Source organism: Hylobates moloch, unplaced genomic scaffold, assembly GCF_009828535.3.
Source record: "Hylobates moloch isolate HMO894 unplaced genomic scaffold, HMol_V3 SCAFFOLD_19, whole genome shotgun sequence".
Lineage (NCBI taxonomy): Eukaryota > Metazoa > Chordata > Mammalia > Primates > Hylobatidae > Hylobates > Hylobates moloch.
Genome location: NW_026652294.1, coordinates 27,442,997 through 27,461,570, shown reverse-complemented (window position 1 = coordinate 27,461,570; position 18,574 = coordinate 27,442,997). Strand labels below are relative to the sequence as shown.

The 18,574-nt window shown below is 52.6% G+C and overlaps 1 protein-coding gene across 1 annotated transcript in view; it reads left to right on the top strand.

Annotated features, from left to right (window-relative positions):
• Positions 1–18,574, top strand: part of CELSR1 (cadherin EGF LAG seven-pass G-type receptor 1) — a 181,932-nt gene that overhangs the window by 101,122 nt on the left and 62,236 nt on the right. The window contains exon 9 of the mRNA XM_058431141.1: positions 2,166–2,254. Within this exon, the coding sequence (XP_058287124.1) occupies positions 2,166–2,254 (89 nt within the window). The remainder of the gene's footprint in view (positions 1–2,165; positions 2,255–18,574) is intronic.

Genomic DNA, 18,574 nt, shown 5'->3' with positions numbered 1-18,574 from the left:
AAAGCAAGGAATCATTAAATTGTGGTACATCTCTAGATTAAAAATATCAATGCCGGCTGGGTGTGGTGGCTCATGCCTGTAATCCCCAGCACTTTGGGAGGCTGAGGCGGGCAGATCACCTGAGGTCAGGAGTTAGAGACCAGCCTGGCCAACGTGGTGAAACCGCATCTCTACTGAAAACACAAAACTTAACCGGGCGCGGTGGCACATGCCTGTAATCCCAGCTGCTCAGGAGGCTGAGGCAGGAGAATCCCTTGAACCTGGGAGGTGGAGGTTGCAGTAAGCTGAGATCATGCCATTGCACTCCAGCCTGGGTGACAGAGTGAGACTCCATCTCAAAAAAAAAAAAAAAAAAAAAAATTTTTTTTTTTTTTTTTTTTTTGACAAGGCTAGCCAGGCAAGGTGGCTCATGCCTGTAATCCTAGCACTTTTGAGAGGCCAAGGCAGGCAGATTGCTTGGCCCCAGAAGTTCAAGACCAGCCTGGGCAATATAGGGAGACCCTGTCTCTTTAAAAAATATATATATATCGACAAGGCCATTAAACATGATACTGCAGTTGTTAGAAAAGAACATTTCTCCAGACTGCCAACAGGTATATCTGTGTTTTTCTGGCACACATGACTTTTTTTTTGTTTTTGTTCTTGTTTTGAGACAAAGTCTCACTCTTTCACCCAGGCTGGAGTGCAGTGGTGCAATATCGGCTCACTGCGACCCCCACCTCCCAGGTTCAAGCGATTCTCATGCCTCAGCCTCTCAAGTAGCTGGGAATACAGGCATGTTTCACCATGCCCGGCTAATTTTTGTATTTTTAGTAGAAACAGGGTTTCACCGTGTTGGCCAGGCTGGTCTTAAACTCCTGACCTCAAGTGATCCGCCCATCTTGGCCTCCCAAAGTGCTGGGATTACAGGTGTGAGCCACCAGGCTCAGCCTGGCACACTTGACTTTTAGGAGTGAATTCTGCCATCTCCTCCTTCACCTGGAAGTTCACCAAGATGGCTCAGAGGTGCTTCTGTCTCTAGAACTGTGGCCCGTGTTGAATGACGTGTGCGTGATGGTGGAGGATGGAGCTTGGTTTTCCATACGCAATAAAGAAAGGGAAGCACCTGTAACAGCAGCCAACCACCATGGGAAAGGTGGCCACAGCCCCCCAGGCTCTGTGAGGTGGGATTAGGCTATTCCCCTGGCCTGTGTCTCCCACTTCCCTGTTTCCAGAACTCCTGCTGATTCCCTGGAGACGGCATTCCCTGCCCGGGACCTGGTACCCACCGCATCTGTCCTTTGGTGCCCATGAAGCTCCTTCCTCCCAGCTGCTGCTGACTCAGGGTTATGCCCCAGAATCCTTGAAGGGACTCACCTGCCCCACTCCAGCAGGAGCTCAAGGGGTGGAAATGACAGGCACCCCGAAGCAGAGATGCACAAGAGATGCGTCCAGGACCTCACAGTGGGATGTGTTATGTGGTTTAAGAGTTGTTAAAAGCCTGAGATGACATTTATTTGATTAAGTGACCTAAAGGGGAATTGGTTTTGATGATTTTGTCTACATTGATGCAATGCATAGGAAAAAGGGTTTGACTCTTGGTGCGGTGTAGGTGTGACTGCTGCTGGTACAGACAGATGGGTTTTCCGTGTTTACGTTTTTTCATATTTAGAAAAGAGGAACAAGGCCAGGCGCGGTGGCTCATGCCCGTTATCCCAGCACTTTGGGAGGCCAAGGCAGGCAGATCACGAGGTCAGGAGTTCGAGACCAGACTAGCCAACATGGTGAAACCCTGTCTCTACTAAAAATACAAAAATTAGCAGGGCATGGTGGTGGGTGCCTATAATCCCAGCTACTCAGGAGGCTGAGGCAGAAGAATCTCTTGAACCCAGGAGGTGGAGGTGGCAGTGAGCCGAGATGGTGTCACTGCACTCCAGCCTGGGCAACAGAGTAAGACTCCATCTCGAAACAAACAAAACCAGAAAAGAGGAACAAGAATTACTTTTGTAACCAGAAAAGAAAGTGGATGGAGTGGTGGGTACCTCCCACCATGGTGCCGTGGGGAGGGGAGGGAGGACGTGGCCATGTGCACCTGTCTCCCCCTGATGCCTCACAGCCCAATCCTCGGTCCCCAGTAGGCCCTGCCAACCTCTGCTTTCTCTCTGGGTCTCCCTCCCACCATGCAGGTGAGACAACAACGACCGTGGCACCGAAGGTTCCCAGTGGTGTGAGTGACGGGCGGTGGCACTCTGTGCAGGTGCAGTACTATAACAAGGTAAGATGGGCCCCACCATTTCCCCCTGGCCCCAGGGCGGCTCAAGAAGGTGCCCTGGGGAGAGGCGCGGGGGCTCACGCCTGTAATCCCAGCACTTTGAGAGGCCGAGGCAGGTGGATTACCTGAGGTCAGGAGTTCAAGACCAGGTTGGCCAACGTGGTGAAACCCTGTCTCTACCAAAAATACAAAAATTAAAAAATTAGCCGGGCATGGTGGCGGGTGCCTGTAATCCCAGCTACTCAGGAGGCTGAGGCAGGAGAATCACTTGAGCCTGGGAGGCGGAAGTTACAGTGAGCCGAGATCGTGCCACTGTATTCCAGCCTGGGTAACAGAGCGAAATTCCATCTAAAAAAAAAAGGAAGGAAAAAAGGTGACCTGGTAGATTTTCTGTCTGAAGACATTTGTGCTCTGAATTTTTTTTTAAATGTGCTATTGGAAAAAGTGGTTTAGGAAATGCACATTTGTGGAGGGTCTGTGTTAATACACCTGAGCCCTGTGCTGGGGTCATAGTCCCACCTGGAGCTCTGGGTCGGGGAGGGACACAGGGATCCTGGAGATCTCCTGCGGTGGGTGGGTGGGGGGTGCACAGAAAGGGCTTATTCATTTGCAGCCACCTTGGCCAGAGTCTTTACTAGTGGCTGAAATTCCGGGCTGTTCATACACGGCTCTGTAGCCAAAATCGTCCACTCTACCTGGATGTAACTGGAGAGCCAGAACACTCTCCAAGGAAGTGCCGTGAAGGCTGGGTGGTTTTGGTTTCACTTTATTTTGCTGTTCGTTGGCTTGTAAGGAAACACGTTGTTTTTTGCATCAAAATGCTGTGCTTTCCACGGCTGTGATTTTGCAAACCCCTTTTCTCTTCTTGGGAAGCTCCAGGGTGTGCCCCCGCTTGCTTGTGGGTCTGCGTGGGTCTTACCGGCCCCTCCTGGAGCCCGGCCGCGCCCCACTTCCCAGACTTCCACAAGGCCGGGGCCTAAGCTTGGTCGGCAGACGAGCGCTCCTCTGTCCTCCGGGAGAATCGAGCCAGTCCTTCTATGGAGATAGCATCTTTTTTCTTTCACAGCCACTGTGCCTGGCTGTGACTCGCCAGCAGTTGGGGTCCAGCCACTGGGCCTGAGGTCGCAGTGCCGCCTCCATTGGCTGTCACTCTCCTTTCCGTGCTGGCCACCGGCATCCCTCCGCCTCCCTGGCCCGCCCTCACATCTACCTTGAGTATCCCATCATCTCTCAGGCATGCCACACAGACTCCAAGGAGTGGTCACCTGCACAGAGACCATGGTTTTTGTCCTCTGTCCCATCAGTGCCAGCCCAGGGCAGGTGGAGCTTGAGTCTCATTTGGGAGGAGGGCAGATGGGAGGTGCTGGTGAGGTTTGGGAGCCGAGTGCTTGCTCGGGGTTTGGGGGGATATTGAGAGAAGGCTGGCAGGTGTCTGGGCAGGGTCTGGCCTGCCGCACATTGAATGTCACCCCTAGTGGGGCCTGGCTGATGTTTGGAGAACCATGTGCTTGACAGAGGTGCAGGGGCTGGTGGGGTGAGGGGTTCAGGGCTGAGCAAGAGTAAGAGGGTAGCCCTCACAGACGTGGATTTATTTGCTGCCATTGTCCATTTCAAAGACCGAGTCTTTTCTTGATATGGTGCGGTCCTGTGGCTGTGTGGGGCGGTGCTAGCCAGTGTGAAGTGCGTCCACCTGGGCGAGCTGCGCGGGTGGCCGTTGCGTCCTGCTGCCTGGCGCTGCCTACTCTGACCCCGTGATCCTTTCTGTTGTGCCCTTCCAGTCAGCTGGGGCTGGACACCAGAGCTCGATGCCCCCTGGGGTGGTGCCTCCCAAGGGCTGGGCCACAGGGGACCCTGGAGACCGTGCCCCATCCTCAGGGAAGCATAGGGCATAGGTGGCGCATTTTCCTTCCTGCGCGTATCAGAAAACCAAGTCCAGGGATGAACGTTTTTTGCTGGGGAGGGGGTGGGCAGGGGGTGGTTGAGTCAGCCTTGGTCTGTCCATCAGTGCCCGACACTCCACAATCATCATCTGCCTACAGCAGAAGCAACAGTGTGTCTGCAGTTGCGGAGGGACTCGCAGCCAGGACGCCGCTGCGGTCACCTCTGTGCATGCCCCACCCTGGCTCTGAACACAGTGTTCACTGGGGCCCGCCTGCCACCACCCCCTTCCGGGTGCTCAGAGGAACAAAGTCCCCATGCAGGATGCCACCTGCACTGTCTCGGAGGAGAGGGGCCTCACGTAAGACGATAAACAGAGGACGGTGGATTACCGGGATCCATGGCTTCCGTGTCTAGGGCTGGGTCCTTTCAGCGGTGCCTGAGCACAGCCCCCTGTGCAGGATTAGGCCTTTCCTGCGAGCGCTAGATGCTTCTCTCTCTTGCCTGAGGTTATTTGATGGAGGAAACCAACCAGTTTTTACTGTGTCTTTAGGCATCCATTAGGAGGTCTGACGGGGGCCACACACTAGGAATGTGTTAGCAGAGATTATGAGCATCAGCCCGAGAAGGAGACAGCACCGCTGCTCCGTGACTTAGTCTCCGAGTGGCAGCTCTGACAAACCCAGGTGCAGAGGCCTCCTCTGGAGTGCGCCTGAGCCAGGGGCAGGACCAGTCAGGTTGTGAGCAGTGTGGGGGCCTGGAGGGGTGGTGGGGGCCAGCTTGAGGTCAGGAAGACAATCTTCTGGGGACTGGTTCCTCTCCTCTCTGGGCCTCCACTTTGTCTCCAATGTCACCTCTGGTCCCGTCCTCCGGCAGCCACCTTGGGGGTGACCTTAGGCCACCAGGGAAGGTTTTGGGGAAGAGGACAGGCTCAGGGTGGGAGGGGACCCCCACGGGGAGGAGGCGTTGGGGCTGGATGATGAGTTGTGTCCAGGGCCATGACCAGTTGAGAGGGGCTTAGGGCTGGGGCTACAAGGGTTGTCTCGAGTGCAGTGGGTGACACGGCCGAGGGAACCCCCCCTGCACACGCGTCCCCGCCTGCCTTGGCTGATGCGGACGGTCATACCCCCGGCCCAGCTGTGTCCTTTCCCCAGCACGCTCCGTTCACCTGCTGTGCCACCTCGCTGGTTTTGGTTTTTGTATTTTTGGGGATGATTAAGAAAACATATTTGAAAAAATTCAGCATACAACTGTCTGGTGAGGGTGGAAGCGTTGGTGGGGGGCCGCGCCGCTGCCCGCCCTCCTCTCTCCCGTCTCGTTCTCTGTCCCCCGCCCTCCAGAGCGGCTGTGTCTCTGAGGCATGGGCCACCTGCATTTTAGGTCTGAGCATGACCTCCTGGGTGTTGCCTGTCACAGTGGCCTCCTGCGCTGCGTCCACGTGCAACCTGTGGGGAGCCTTCCCCCACCTGCCAGTGCACAGGGCCTGGGAGCTGCCAGGCTGGTAGAGCAGTCAGGGTCCCCACAGGAAGCAGATGGGGTGCTCCAGTGGGACCAGCCCTGGAAGGGTTATTTACAAAGGGCTGGGCAGGGCGTGGGGCATCCATGAGGGGCGGTGTGGGACCCAGGGCTGGAGGCAGTGCCAGCAGAGCTGCGACGGCCCTTAGTCCTAAAGCATCAAGGGAAATGGCAGATTGGAGCCCAGGAAGAAGGGGTCATGGTCAGAAGCCACAGGAGAGGGCCGCGGACCACCCAGGAGGGGCACAGCCAGCCTGGGACCCTCCTGACACCCCTCCCCTCCCTCACTCTATCTTCCCATCTGGCGCCCCACTGGCCAAAGCCACCAGAAGCCATGGGGTAGGGAACCCTCCCAGGCAGGGAGCAGGAAGAGTCTGTTTATTTTTCCTTTCTGCTTGATGACATTTTAGACGAGAAGGTTTATTGGTCTAATTCACCTTCAGCAAAACTAAAGAGTGCATTGGAGTCGGACATTTTTCCAGGAAGGTCTTTTCAAAGGCAGGCACTTGGACATTGTGTGGAGCTCCGCCAGGCACAGGTGAAACAACACAGCCCCCACTCGCACAGCCACGCCGGGAGGTTTGGGGCCCAGTGGAGCATTTTCAATCATTGCTTCACCCAAGGCTGGTTTTTTGTTTGTTTGTTTGTGTTTTCCCCCAAGGCTGGTTTCCACCACAACTTCCAAAAGGGTGAACGTGCCTGGCGGAAAACGTTCTTCCCACTTGAGAATCGGGTTTTGCCCTCGTTACGTTTAAGTGTTTGCTGCTCCCCCATGGCCCTGGGCATCCTGGGTGTTTGGGAGGTGTGGGGAGAAGATTGTTCCCCACAGACTGTGCTGGGGAGGGGCCGTCTGGAAGGACAGGGACCCTCGGGGCTGCACTGAGCGGTCATTCCCTGACTCTGCTTCTCTGAGGCTGCCTGCGGGGATCACGTTTAGACCCCACCTTGCTCCAGGAGCTCCTGGCAGGGTCGGGGACACAGATGTGCCAGCAAAATGTTTAAAAGGGCCCTGGGGAAGCAAGAGTGGCTCATGCCCGCCTGGCCCAGGCGTCTTCCAAAGCCAGCTGAGCCTGCCCAGAGCCTGGAGTACAATCTGGCCAGCTGTGGAGGCAGGGACATGCAGGGGAGGTAGTGTCTGACATGAACACCAGGCAGTGTGGCCCGCTGGGGACCCGTGAGTGAGCTGTGTGGTGAGGCAGTGAGGTGAGGGGCGCCAGGAGGTCCGGAGCTGCTGGGAGATCCCGCATGAAGCAGATGTGGGAGGCGGTGAGCAGCCACATCAGGATTTCCCACCTGAGCGCTGCTACCCCGTGGGGACGATGATCCTTCATTGTGAGGCCTGTTCTGGGCAGCATTCCTGACCTCTGGTCACTAGACTCCAGCTGTTCCCCTAACCCAGTTTTGACAACCAAGAGGTCTTCATCGTTGTCAGGCCCCTGAGGTCATGCCCTGGATGAGAATCACTGGGCTAGTGAGACGGGAGCTCAGCTAGAGGGAGTCCTGGTAGCTTCAGATGGAGATGTGAGACCCTGGGCCGGGGCTTGAGGCAGCAGCCTGTACGTGGGCGGCAGGTGGTCTCCAAGGGGCACTCGGCATCCGTCACCTGGCCGGGGACGGTGCTGTGCTGGTCGCGATCGCCACGCTGGCCACGTGTGGCTAGACCACACGCGGTGTGAAGCCCCACGCCTGAGCTGGCTGCTGGAGTCCTTGGGACCCTGCCTCGGCAATTTGGCTTCCTCTGGTTCTGGTGATTCTCAGATGGCGCGAGGCTGTCCTTGGCGCGCTGCGGAAAGTGCTTTTATAAAGACAGCATGAGGTCCGGCTGCAACAAACCGGAGGACCAGCCTCTGCTTCTGTTGAGCAGAGGATCTAAGTGCTTTGAGTTCCATGACCTTGAGATGACCCCTAGGTCCTGCTGTCATTAGGGATTGCTCACCTGTTGCTTGTCAGGTCATTCAAAACCTCTTGGGTCTGTGCTGCACATTAAACCCCGGAGTCCCAAGGAGAGTGAGAGATGTGCCCCCAGAGCACCCCTGGGGTCGGGGGAGCTTCTCCGTTTCTGCACATGTTCTAAAAACTTGAGGGCTTCCACCTAGACATTTGCGTCAGGGTGAGGTTTTTTGCTGGGACCCTTTCTGGGCTCTACAGATCTGCCATGGTTAGACAGTTGTGGTCCACTGGGTGAGGCCATGTGGCCTTCCTTTTCCCTCCCTCCTTCTCTCCCTTCCATGTTAGTTAAGTGCCAACTACATGCACAGAATCCAACTTACAGAAACGAACTCGGAAGGTATTTAATAGAATATAAGGTCCTCCGACAGCAGAATGTCATACAGCCATTGCCAATAGTGCAGAGGGGTTCTGTGCAGTCAGGTCCTCCGACAGCGGAACGTCATACGGCCATTGCCAACAGTGCAGTGGGGTTCTGTGCAGTCAGGTCCTCCAACAGTGGAACGTCATACAACCATTGCCAACAGTGCAGTGGGGTTCTGTGCAGTCAGGTCCTCCGACAGTGGAACGTCATACAGCCGTTACCAACAGTGCAGTGAGGTTCTATGCAGCCATGAGGGGAGGAGCTCCCAGGATCTTGTTACTAGATTTTAAAAGCCCTAGTTGTAGGGTGTATTTTATTTTATTTTACTTTTGAGATGGAGTCCGCCCTGTCGCCCAGGTGCCTTTGTCGCTGTCTTGGCTCACTGCAACCTCTGCCTCCCAGGTTCAAGCAATTCTCCTGCCTCAGCCTCCTGAGTAGCTGGGATTACAGGTGCTCACCACCACACCCGGTTAATTTTTGTACTTTTAGTAGAGATTGGAGTTTCACTATGTTGGCCAGGTTGTTTTCGAACTCCTGACCTCAAGTGATCTCCCTGCCTTGGCCTCCCAAAGAGTTAGGATTACAGGCGTAAGCCACTGCACCTGGCCGAGCCTGGTTCTTTTAGTGGAGGGTGGCATTTAGAAATCCAGATCTGGGTGCTTGGTGTGCTCATTGCTTTGGGGTGTCTCACTCCCAGTCTCTCTTACTGGGCAGAGCTAGGACATAGACGTCTGTGTAGGTGTGTGTGTGTACATACATACACGCACACACACTTCATATTGGTTTTTTTTTCCTATTTTTCTATCACTCCCTATTGGAAGCCATGAACTTCACTGCAACACTGCTGCATTTGCTCTGCACATTCACGTCCCCCTGATGCCGTCCCAGCCCATTTGTGCTGCTTGGTAACAGAACACCCGAGGCTGGAAACTTACACACCACCGAGATTGATTTCTCTGAGAACTGGAGGCTGGAAGCCTGAGCACCTGCAGGTTTGGGGCCTGGCGAAGGCCCATTCCTCATAAATGGCAGCAGCCAGGCGTCCTCACATGGCGGAAGAATGCAAGACAGTGGACCCACTCCCGTGGGCCCTTTTATTGAGGCCCTTATCCCATCCTTGAGGGGCCCACCCTCATGACTTTACCACCTCCTCAAGGGCCCATCTCTTGATACCATCCCATTGGCCATGAAGTTTCAACATGTGAACTTTGGGGGACACTTCAGGCCATAGCACCCCCAAATTCCTATATTGAAATCCTCACCCCCAAGGTGATAGTATTAGGAAGTGGAGCCTTTGGGAGGTGATCAGGGTCTCCCACGAGTAGAATGAATGTCCTTATAAAAGAGCCCCAAGACCGCCCCTCACCCCTTCTGTCATGTGAGGGTGTGGCAAGAAGGTGTGGTCTAGGAACCAGGCGGCAGACCCTCGCCAGACGTTGAATCTACCAGCACCTTGATTTTGGACTCGCAGCCTCCAGAACTGTGAGAAACAGATGTGTGTTGTTTACAAGCCGCCCAGCCTCTGGTATTTTGTTACAGCAGTCCAAGCAGAGTTAGAGTTCGTTCTTGTTGTTTTTCTTCTTCTATATGTGTAACTCTTTATCAGTTAGAAACCTTGTTCTCATTTTCCTCAGTATAGTTACAGATTTTTCTCAACCTTCCATTATTTAAACAACCTTCCAACCCCACCAGGCCACAGCTTCACTCAGCCCCCTCCCCGGCTGCCCCCTTCCCAGCTGTCCCCTCCCCAGCCTTGCTGCTCTGCCTCACTCAGCCCTGATGGTACCAGCTGACTCCAGCAGTTGGAGATGGGTCTGCATAGAGACTTGACCGAAATATTTCATTACTCAAAAAAGAAGGGAGGAAGGGAAAAAGGAAGGTTTTTAAAACAAATTTAAAGGGAATAAAAATCCAAAATATCAAAAGCTGTGGGCTGCAGCTAAAGCAGTGCTGAGAAGGAAATGTATAGCACTAAATACCTACATTAGAAAAGGGGGATGTTTCAAATCAATAATCTGAGCTTCTGCTTCAAGAACCTAGAATAAGAACAAAAGAAACCCAAAGCCAGCAGAAAGAAGAAAATAATAAAGATAAGAGCAGCAGTCAGTGAAATTGAAACAGCAAAACAACAGAGAAAATCAATGAAACAAAGAGCCGATTCTTTAAGATGAACAAAATCTTTTCAAAGAGAGGGATAAACTTCTAGCATGACTGATAAGGAAAAGAGAAGACAAATTGCCAATATCAGGAATGAAATAGGCTTTGTAGACATTAAAAGGGGTAATAAGGGAATAATAAAAAGAACTCTACACGTGTATATTTAAAACCCAGATGCACGGACAAACTCCTCAAAAAACACAAACTACTACAACTCAACCAAGATGAAGTCAGTCCTTTGAATGGCTGTATAACTATTGAGGAAATAGAATTTGTAGTTTAACATTCCCAAAAAGGAAATCTCCAGGCCCAGATGGCTTCACAAGAGAATTCTAACAAATATTTAAAGAATTACATCAATTCTGCAACGTCTCTTCCAGAAAATAGAGAGCACTTCCCAGTTCAGTTCATGAAGCATTACCCTGATTCCAATACCAGATTAAGACGGACTAAACAAAACCACAGACCACTGTTCCTCATGAATATAGATGTGATTCATGTTGACGCAGAAACCTGCACACAAGTGGTACAGCAGCTTTTCATAATATCCCCAAATGGGAAACAGCCCAGATGGCCATCACTGGGTGAATGGTTAAACTGGTATATCCGTACCATGGAACAGGGAATACTTCTTAGCACCGAACAACTTCTCACTCTGCTGAGTGGGAAAAGGCAACCCCCAAAGGGACCATACTATGTGATTCCGTTTGTATGACATTGTGTTTTTTTGTTTGTTTTTTAGACAGAGTTTTGCCTTGTATCCCAGGCTGGAGTGCAGTGGCACGATCTCGGCTCACTGCAACCTCCACATCCTGGGTTCAAGTGATTCTCCTGCCTCAGGCTCCCAGGTAGCTGAGATTACAGGCACGCGCCACCACGCTTGGCTAATTTTGTATTTTTAGTAGAGAAGAGGTTTCACCATGTTGGTCAGGCTGGTCTCGAACTCCTGACCTCAAGTAATCCACCCATCTCAGGCTCCGAAAGTGTTGGGATTACAGGCATAAGCCACTGCATCTGGCATTTATGACATTGTTCATATGACAAAATAACAATGGAAAACAGAGTAGTGGTTGCCTGGGATTGGGCTGGGGACAGGAGGGAAGTGGGTGTGGCTATGACAGGACACAGGCAGGGTCCTTGCAGTGATGGAACATTCTGTGTCGACTGTGTCAGTGTCTGTACCTGGGTTTGATATTATACTATCTTTTTGCAGGGTGTTTCCATGGATGGAAACTGTAAGGGGTACATGAGATCTCTCTGTATTTTTTACAATTGCATGTACATCTAAAATTGTCTCAAAATAGAAAGTTTCATCAAAATAACTTTTAGGCCAGGCGTGGTGGCTCACACCTGTTACCCCAGCACTTTGGGAGGCTGAGATGGGAGGATTGCTTGAGCCCAGGAGTTGAAGATCAGCCTGGGCAACATAGGGAGAATACATCTCTTCAAAATACAAAGTAAAAAAAAAAAAAAATTAGCTGGGTGTGTGGTGCATGTGCCTGTGGTCCCAGCTACTTGGGAGGCTGAGGTGGGAGGATCATTTGGGGCCTGGAAGGTCGAGGCTGCTGTGAGCCATGATTGTACCACTGCACTCCAACCTGGGCGAAAGAGTGAGACTCTTGTCTTAAAAAAAATGTTTTTTAAGATTTAAAATGTCTGCTGGTATATACATGTTTTTCTGAAGGGTAACCCTATGCTCTCCAAAACAACAAACTTGTGTTTTTTTTTGTTTGTTTGTTTTGAGGTGGAGTCTCACTCTGTCACGCAGGCTGGCGCGATCTCGGCTCGCTGCAACCTCCACCTCCCGGGTTCAAGTGATTCTCCTGCCTCAGCCTCCCGAGTAGCTGGGATTACAAGTGCCCACCACCACGCCTGGCTAATTTTTGTATTTTTAGTAGACACGGGGTTTCACCATGTTGGCCAGGCTGGTCTCGAACTCCTCACCTCAGGTGATCCACCTGCCTCGGCCTCCCAAAGTGCTGGGATTATAGGCGTGAGCCACCGCACCCGGCCCAAACTTGTTAATAGTGCTCATTAGATAGCTTTTTCAGGGTCATAAACTGCCTAAAGCATGGAAAAAAAAAAAAAAAAAAAAAAAAAAAAAAAGTTTCGCTCTTGTTGCCCAGGCTGGAGTGAAATGGTGCAATCTTGGCTCACCGCAACCTCCGCCTCCCAGGTTCAAGCAATTCTCCTGCCTCAGCCTCCCAAGTAGCTGGGATTACACGCATACACCACCATGCCCAGCTAATTTTTTATTTTTAGTAGAGACGCAGTTTCTCCATGTTGAGGCTGGTCTCGAACTCCTGACCTCAGATGATCTGCCCGCCTCGGCCTCCTCAAAGTGTTGAGATTACAGGCGTGAGCCACACGCGCCTGGCCAGCATGGAGTCTTAATCAGATATTTATTATTCCTCGTGATGCAGTGGTTTGGCTGCTGGTTCTTCTGGTCTATGCAATTCAGCCAGGGCTCTGTGAAGTCCTCACTCATATGACCTGGCCCTTAGCCATGGCAGCTGGGGCCTCTCATCTTCTAGCAGGCTACCCTGGCTGTTCACCTGGTGGCAGGGGGTTCCTAGCAGCCAGAGAGGACGAGTCCCAGTACACAGTGCTTTCCAGGCCTTCTCTCGTGTCCTTGTGCCCTGATGTCCTGTTGCCCAGGTCATGTGGCCAAGCCCAGCGTCTAGGGTAGAGACATGGACCATTGGTGGCAAGAGCCAGGAGGTGGCATTGCAGAGGCCAGACGTACAGTGCAGGAGGCATCATCGCAGCCCTTATGGCAAAGGTGGATACCAATGGGAAGAAGGATGCAAAGTGAGGTGGATTTCGTGTTCCTTTTATGCCCTTCTGTGCCTTCTTACATGCACTTGAGTTCTTTGTATTTAAAAAAATAATATAGCAGTTATCTGGGTCATGGGACTATGAGCCATTTTTGTTTCTTTTTCTCTTTCTTTCTTTTTTTTTTTTTTTTTGAGATGGAGTCTCTCTCTGTCGCCCAGGCTGGAGTGCAGTGGCGCGATCTCAGCTCACTGCAAGCTCCGCCTCCTGGGTTCACGCCATTCTCCTGCATCAGCCTCCCGAGTAGCTGGGACTACAGGTAACCACGACCATGCCCGGCTAATTTTTTTGTATTTTTGTATTTTTTTTTTTTTTTTTTAGTAGAGATGGGGTTTCACCGTGTTAGCCAGGATGGTCTCAATCACCTGACCTTGTGATCCGCCCCCCATCGGCCTCCCAAAGTGCTGGGATTACAGGCATGAGCCACTGCACCCGGCCCTGTTTTTTTCTTTTAAATATTCTGTTTAAAAAAATCATTTGAGGGCCAGGCACGGTGGCCCACACCTGTAATCCTAGTACTTTGGGAGGCCGAGGCAGGCAGATCACTTGAAGTCAGGAGTTCAAAACCAGCCTGGCCAACATGGTAAAATCCCGTCTCGACTAAAAATACAAAAAAATTAGCCGGGCATGGTGGCAGGTGCCCATAATCTCAGCTACTTGGGAGGCTGAGGTAGGAGAATCTCTTGAACCTGGGAGGTAGAGGTTGCAGTGAGCCAAGACCATGCCACTGCACTCTAGCCTGGGTGACAGAGTGAGACTCTGTCTCAAAAATAAATAATAAACAAAAAGATAATTGGATTTACAGAATATGTAAGATAAAGAAGCTAAACTTTTACAAAGCTAATTAAGCCTTGCAAAGTATATAAAATCTTCATGATAAAGGAGGTGGCCACGCAGGCTTGTAATTTTGCCCCCCGGGGCCTTGTTGGCTTTGCTTCTGTCTCATAGGAAGTTCCGTGTTTAAGAGGAGGGGGATGGGGATGTTCCCCAGGTGTTCCGTGGCTGCGTGAAAGGTCACGCCCTTCGCGAGCTTCCCTGGCTTCTCCAGCCCCAGCAGGTGTTCTGTTAAATCCAGTAGTGGGGCCTCTGCGAAGGCAGTCTGCACGTGCTCCCGTCAGGTGGTGAAGTCCACAGCCACTGCCTTTACTTACCCTGCATCTCGGACTCAGGATGTTCCTGCCTCCTTGAGCCCAAGTGATGGGGGCATAGAAGCCAACAGAGGGGTCTTTGGGTGGCCAGCGAGCCCTTCCAGAAAGGTGGTGCGGGGCCCTGCCTGCAGGCGCTGTGGCAGGTGGGGGATGCCCCGCTGCTGGTGTGTGATGTGACAGAAATAGATAAGTCACTTGGTTTCCGTTCCCAAACACGGGCCTAGTCAGTTGGTAGAAAGTCACCTGCTATGGAAACGTGGTGATTCCCTGGGGCAAGCACCGCCCCACCCTGGGCCTTTGTGTTACAGAACCCTGTTATGGAAAGTCGCCCCGGGGCTGGAGCAGCCCTCAGTTTCACGCCCGGTTGAGGTTGCTTCCTGTCTGGCATCATAGCCACTGTCCTCCAGCAGCCTCTGTCTCACTCCACCCAGCCCCTCACTGGTGGGGCTCTGAGATGCACTGTGCCACGGCTGCCTCCTTCCCCTCTCGGGGCTCCTGGCCTTTCCCGCCTCTGTCCCTGCAGCACCTCGGCAGGAAGGGTGGTGGTGGCTGAAGTGTACTGGCTGATGTCCTGTGTTGTGCCAGGCTCGTGTGTGTCCCCCACGTGATCCTCGCATCAGCTCCTGGAGGAGGAGGTGCTGTTGCTGTTTCACGGATGAGGAAACTGAGGCACAGAATAGATGATGGGAGGGCCAGGGTTAGGCGGAGCCACGGACCCAGCATCTCTCACCCACCCACGTATCCGCTGCTCTGGGACATGCCATCCCAGGGCCGTCGCGTTTTCCTGCCATGACCATCCCCTGCCCCCACCTTCTCCCTGTCTTTTCCAGGCACTTCCATGCTCTCTCCCCCAATTCAGCCCTCTCCCCACCTTCACCTTATCACACAGATACTGAGCATGTCACACCTTAGTGGCCTGGAGGCCAGGAGGGAGGGAAGCTGGTCAGAAAGGTCATCAGGGCAAGAGGAGGCAGGGGGACTGACTGCAGGAGGAAGGGGGTCCTGCGGGCCCAGATTGAGGACAGAGAGGGGACTATTAGGTCTTTACAGGAGCAGGCCATGACTTTGAGCATGTGTTAGTGTGCAAGACTGTGCGCATGTGTGCGCAAGGTGAGTGTGCACAGATGAGTATATTGTGGAAGCATGAGCACGAGTATGGGTGAGCATGTGTGCACACAAGTGTGTGCTAGTATATCTGAGTATGCACATGTGACTGCATGTGTGTGCACATGCGAGTATGAATGATGTGAGTGGGTGTGTCCACATGTGAGTGCACATGTGAGTGGGTGAGTGCACCTGGGTGAGTGGGCACCTGGGTGAGTACGCATGTGCGTGAGTGTGGGTGTGTGCACGTGTGTGAATAAGCACACGTGTAAATGTGTGTGGGTGAGTGCACATTTGAGTGTGGGTGAGCATGCACATGTGGGTAAATGTGCACGTGAATGCACAAGTGGGTGAGTTCACGAGTGCACACGTGAGTGCACGAGTGGCTAAGTGCATATGAGTGCACGTGCGAGTGCACACGAGGGTGAGTGCACATTTGAGTGTGGGTGAGGGCATATGGGTGTGAATGTGGGTATGCACGAGTGTGGGTAGGTGTGCACATGTGAGTGAATGAGCGCACATGTGGGTGAGTGCACATTTGAGTGAGTGGGTAAGTGCACATGTGGGTTTGAGTATGCACATGATTGTGGGTGAGTGTGCATGAGTGTGGGTAAGTGCACGTGTGAGCGTATGAATAAGTGCACATGAATGTGAGTGAAGGCACGTGTGGGAGTGCACGTGAGCGTGGGTAAATGCACGAGTATGAGTGCATGTGTGTGGGTGATGGCACGTTTGAGTGTGAGTGGTGAGTGTGCACGTGTGGGTTTGAGTATGCACGAATGTGGGTGAGTGTACACACGCGAGTGTGAGTGGGCAAGTGTGCACATGTGCACATTTCTAGTAAGCATTTTCTCCTTGCGCAGAAAAGTCACTTTCAAGGGAGCTGTAGTCCACCTGCCATCCTTCCTGAAGCTTTGTCCTGTTTTTCCTGGGACACTCAGGCTACTGTGTTGTTGGGGCTGAGCTCAGAGGCCCCATCCCGGGCACTCTGTCCCCGTGCCCCTGTGAAGGAGGCCCCGGGAGGCTGCGGCTCAGAAGTGTGCGCTCCTCCTTGTCGCGCTTGTGAGGATTTCTCCAGCTGGGAGTAGCAATAGGATTTAGCTGCCTCCCACCCATAGAGGAACATGAACGAGCTTCTTGTTGGGTGCTTGAGGGTCCCTCAGTTCGTACCAAGCAATTTTTTGTCTATAAACCCCCTAAGAGAAGGAAGGGGTTGCTTTGCAAGAAGGTGCTGTATCTCCCTGCATTTTGGCCCTTCATTTGTCATTAGCAAGAAGACCCCTCTCTGAGCAAATCCCTATATAATTCCCAGGCTCCCAGAACACCTGGGGGAGCAGCCTGGCCGCAGAGGTGACCTGGTCCCGATGGCTGAGCCGCAAAGGAGCAGGGCTGAGATGCCGCTGGCTTCCTCCCACGGAACTGGGGGCTTTGGTCAAGGGTCTGGCTCAGTGGGGGCTGGCACAGTGCCCTGCTGGATCATTTCCAAAACAAAATTAACTACCACGGGGATCGTGGAGCCCTGGAGGAGGGGCTTATCTCCGCCCAGTGCTGAGCACGCATGCCCGGGGGACTCCTGCCTCCGGACTCACGGTTCTTGTGTTTCCAAATGTACTGTATACGTCCATCAGGAAAGCACAGAGCTCCTCATTTTTGTCTTGGGCTAGAATCGTCAGGGAAACTGGAGTTAGACCCCCTTGGATGAGAAAAGGCTTTGGTGTGATTTTTTAAGACTCTCTAGTTGACCAGTTGGTTCTGACCTTTGTTGAAAACTTTTCTAATGCTCCCACAATAAGCCTAATAGCACTATGCATTACTTTCTTGGATAGTTGAATAAATGGAGGAAATGGCGTGCCAGTGACCGAACTCCAAGCTGCATGTGGCTTTGTGTCTTAGCTCCTAGAGAAGAGCCTGCAGGTTCAGCGGAGAGGCTAATTGCACGAGCTGCTTAATTGCTTCTTTTTTCTTTAAAGATGTAAAAATAAACTTTATGATTTTATTATATTTTATTTTAATTAATTAATTTATTTATTTTGAGGCGGAATATTGCTCTGTCGCCCAGGCTGGAGTGCAGTTGCACAATCTCGGCCCACTGCAACCTCCGTCTCCCAGGTTCAAGCTATTCTCCACCTCAGCTACCCAAGTAGGTGGGATTACAGACCCCCACCACCATGCCTGGCTGATTTTTTTTGTATTTTTTTAGTAGAGATGGGGTTTCACCTTGTTGGCCAGGCTGGTTTCAAACTCCTGACTGCAAGTGATCCGCCCACCTCGGCCCCCCAAAGTGCTAGGATTACAGGCGTGAGCCACCGCGTTCAGCCCCTATATATGTTATTTTAATATAGGGAAGTATTAAAACAGCAAAACTTGAGAGAACCACTTGCATGTTATTTTGCTTTTCTTCACATCTTTTCAAGAAATAACAATAGCAGCAGGCATGGCTGCAAGCACTTCACACATATCATTCATTTCGTCCCACGAGGAAGATGCTATTTTTACCCCCAGTTGTACAGCCAAGTCCTGGCATGCAGGGAAGTCATGTGACTTTCCCAAGTGGGGGCAGGATATGAACCCTTGGCTTTAATGAGGTGATGTTTGTTGGAGGCTGTGGACACTGTTGTCCTGTGAGCCCCCCTGCCGGCCTTGGGCCCGCCCAGCTGGACCCCGAGTTGAGAATGAGGATGATAGTAATATCAGCCACGCCAGCTCAGACCCTGCACAGTTTCAGATCTGTCCTTCCGTTTCATTCCCAAACAGCCCTAGAGGTAGCAGCTATGCACTTACCCACTTTCTAGAAGGGTCTGCCTAGGCTCATAGAGTATGTCTTCTGCCCCAGGTTCCTGGCAGGTGAGGGATTCAGGAGCACCTGTCCCCCTCAGCCAGAGTCGGGCAGAGGAACTTGAGTGCCCCTTACAACCTGGGATAGTGTGGAGCCGCCCTCCCCACCTGGTGGCCTAGTGGCTCAGTTGGGCTTCCAGATGGTTTGCTGCTCACAGCCCCGGGGGGATGCCGCACCCTTCGAGCCAGGTCATCAAAGGCAGCCGGCAGCCCCTGTGTAGAGGGTGGCTACCCGGTGGAACACGGTCCTGTTACCTGCCTAGGGGTATTGGGACCCCCAGGAGGTAGCAGCTCGGTCTGAGGTTTGCGTTCTGGCAAAGTCCTCTCCGAGGCTCCTGGGAGTCCAGTTTGAATTCTGGAAGGTTGCGTGCATCTGTGTGAATTTGCTCCTCGTGACCCTTCCCACCCCTTTTGCAAGCAGCTTCAGAGAACTGCAGTGGCTGCCTCCGAGGGAGGGCTTGTCGTCTCTGTGCCAGAACTGGCACGGGGTCTTGCCCACATTTCCTGGGGCATTTGTCGGCCAGACAGGCCTGAACCTTG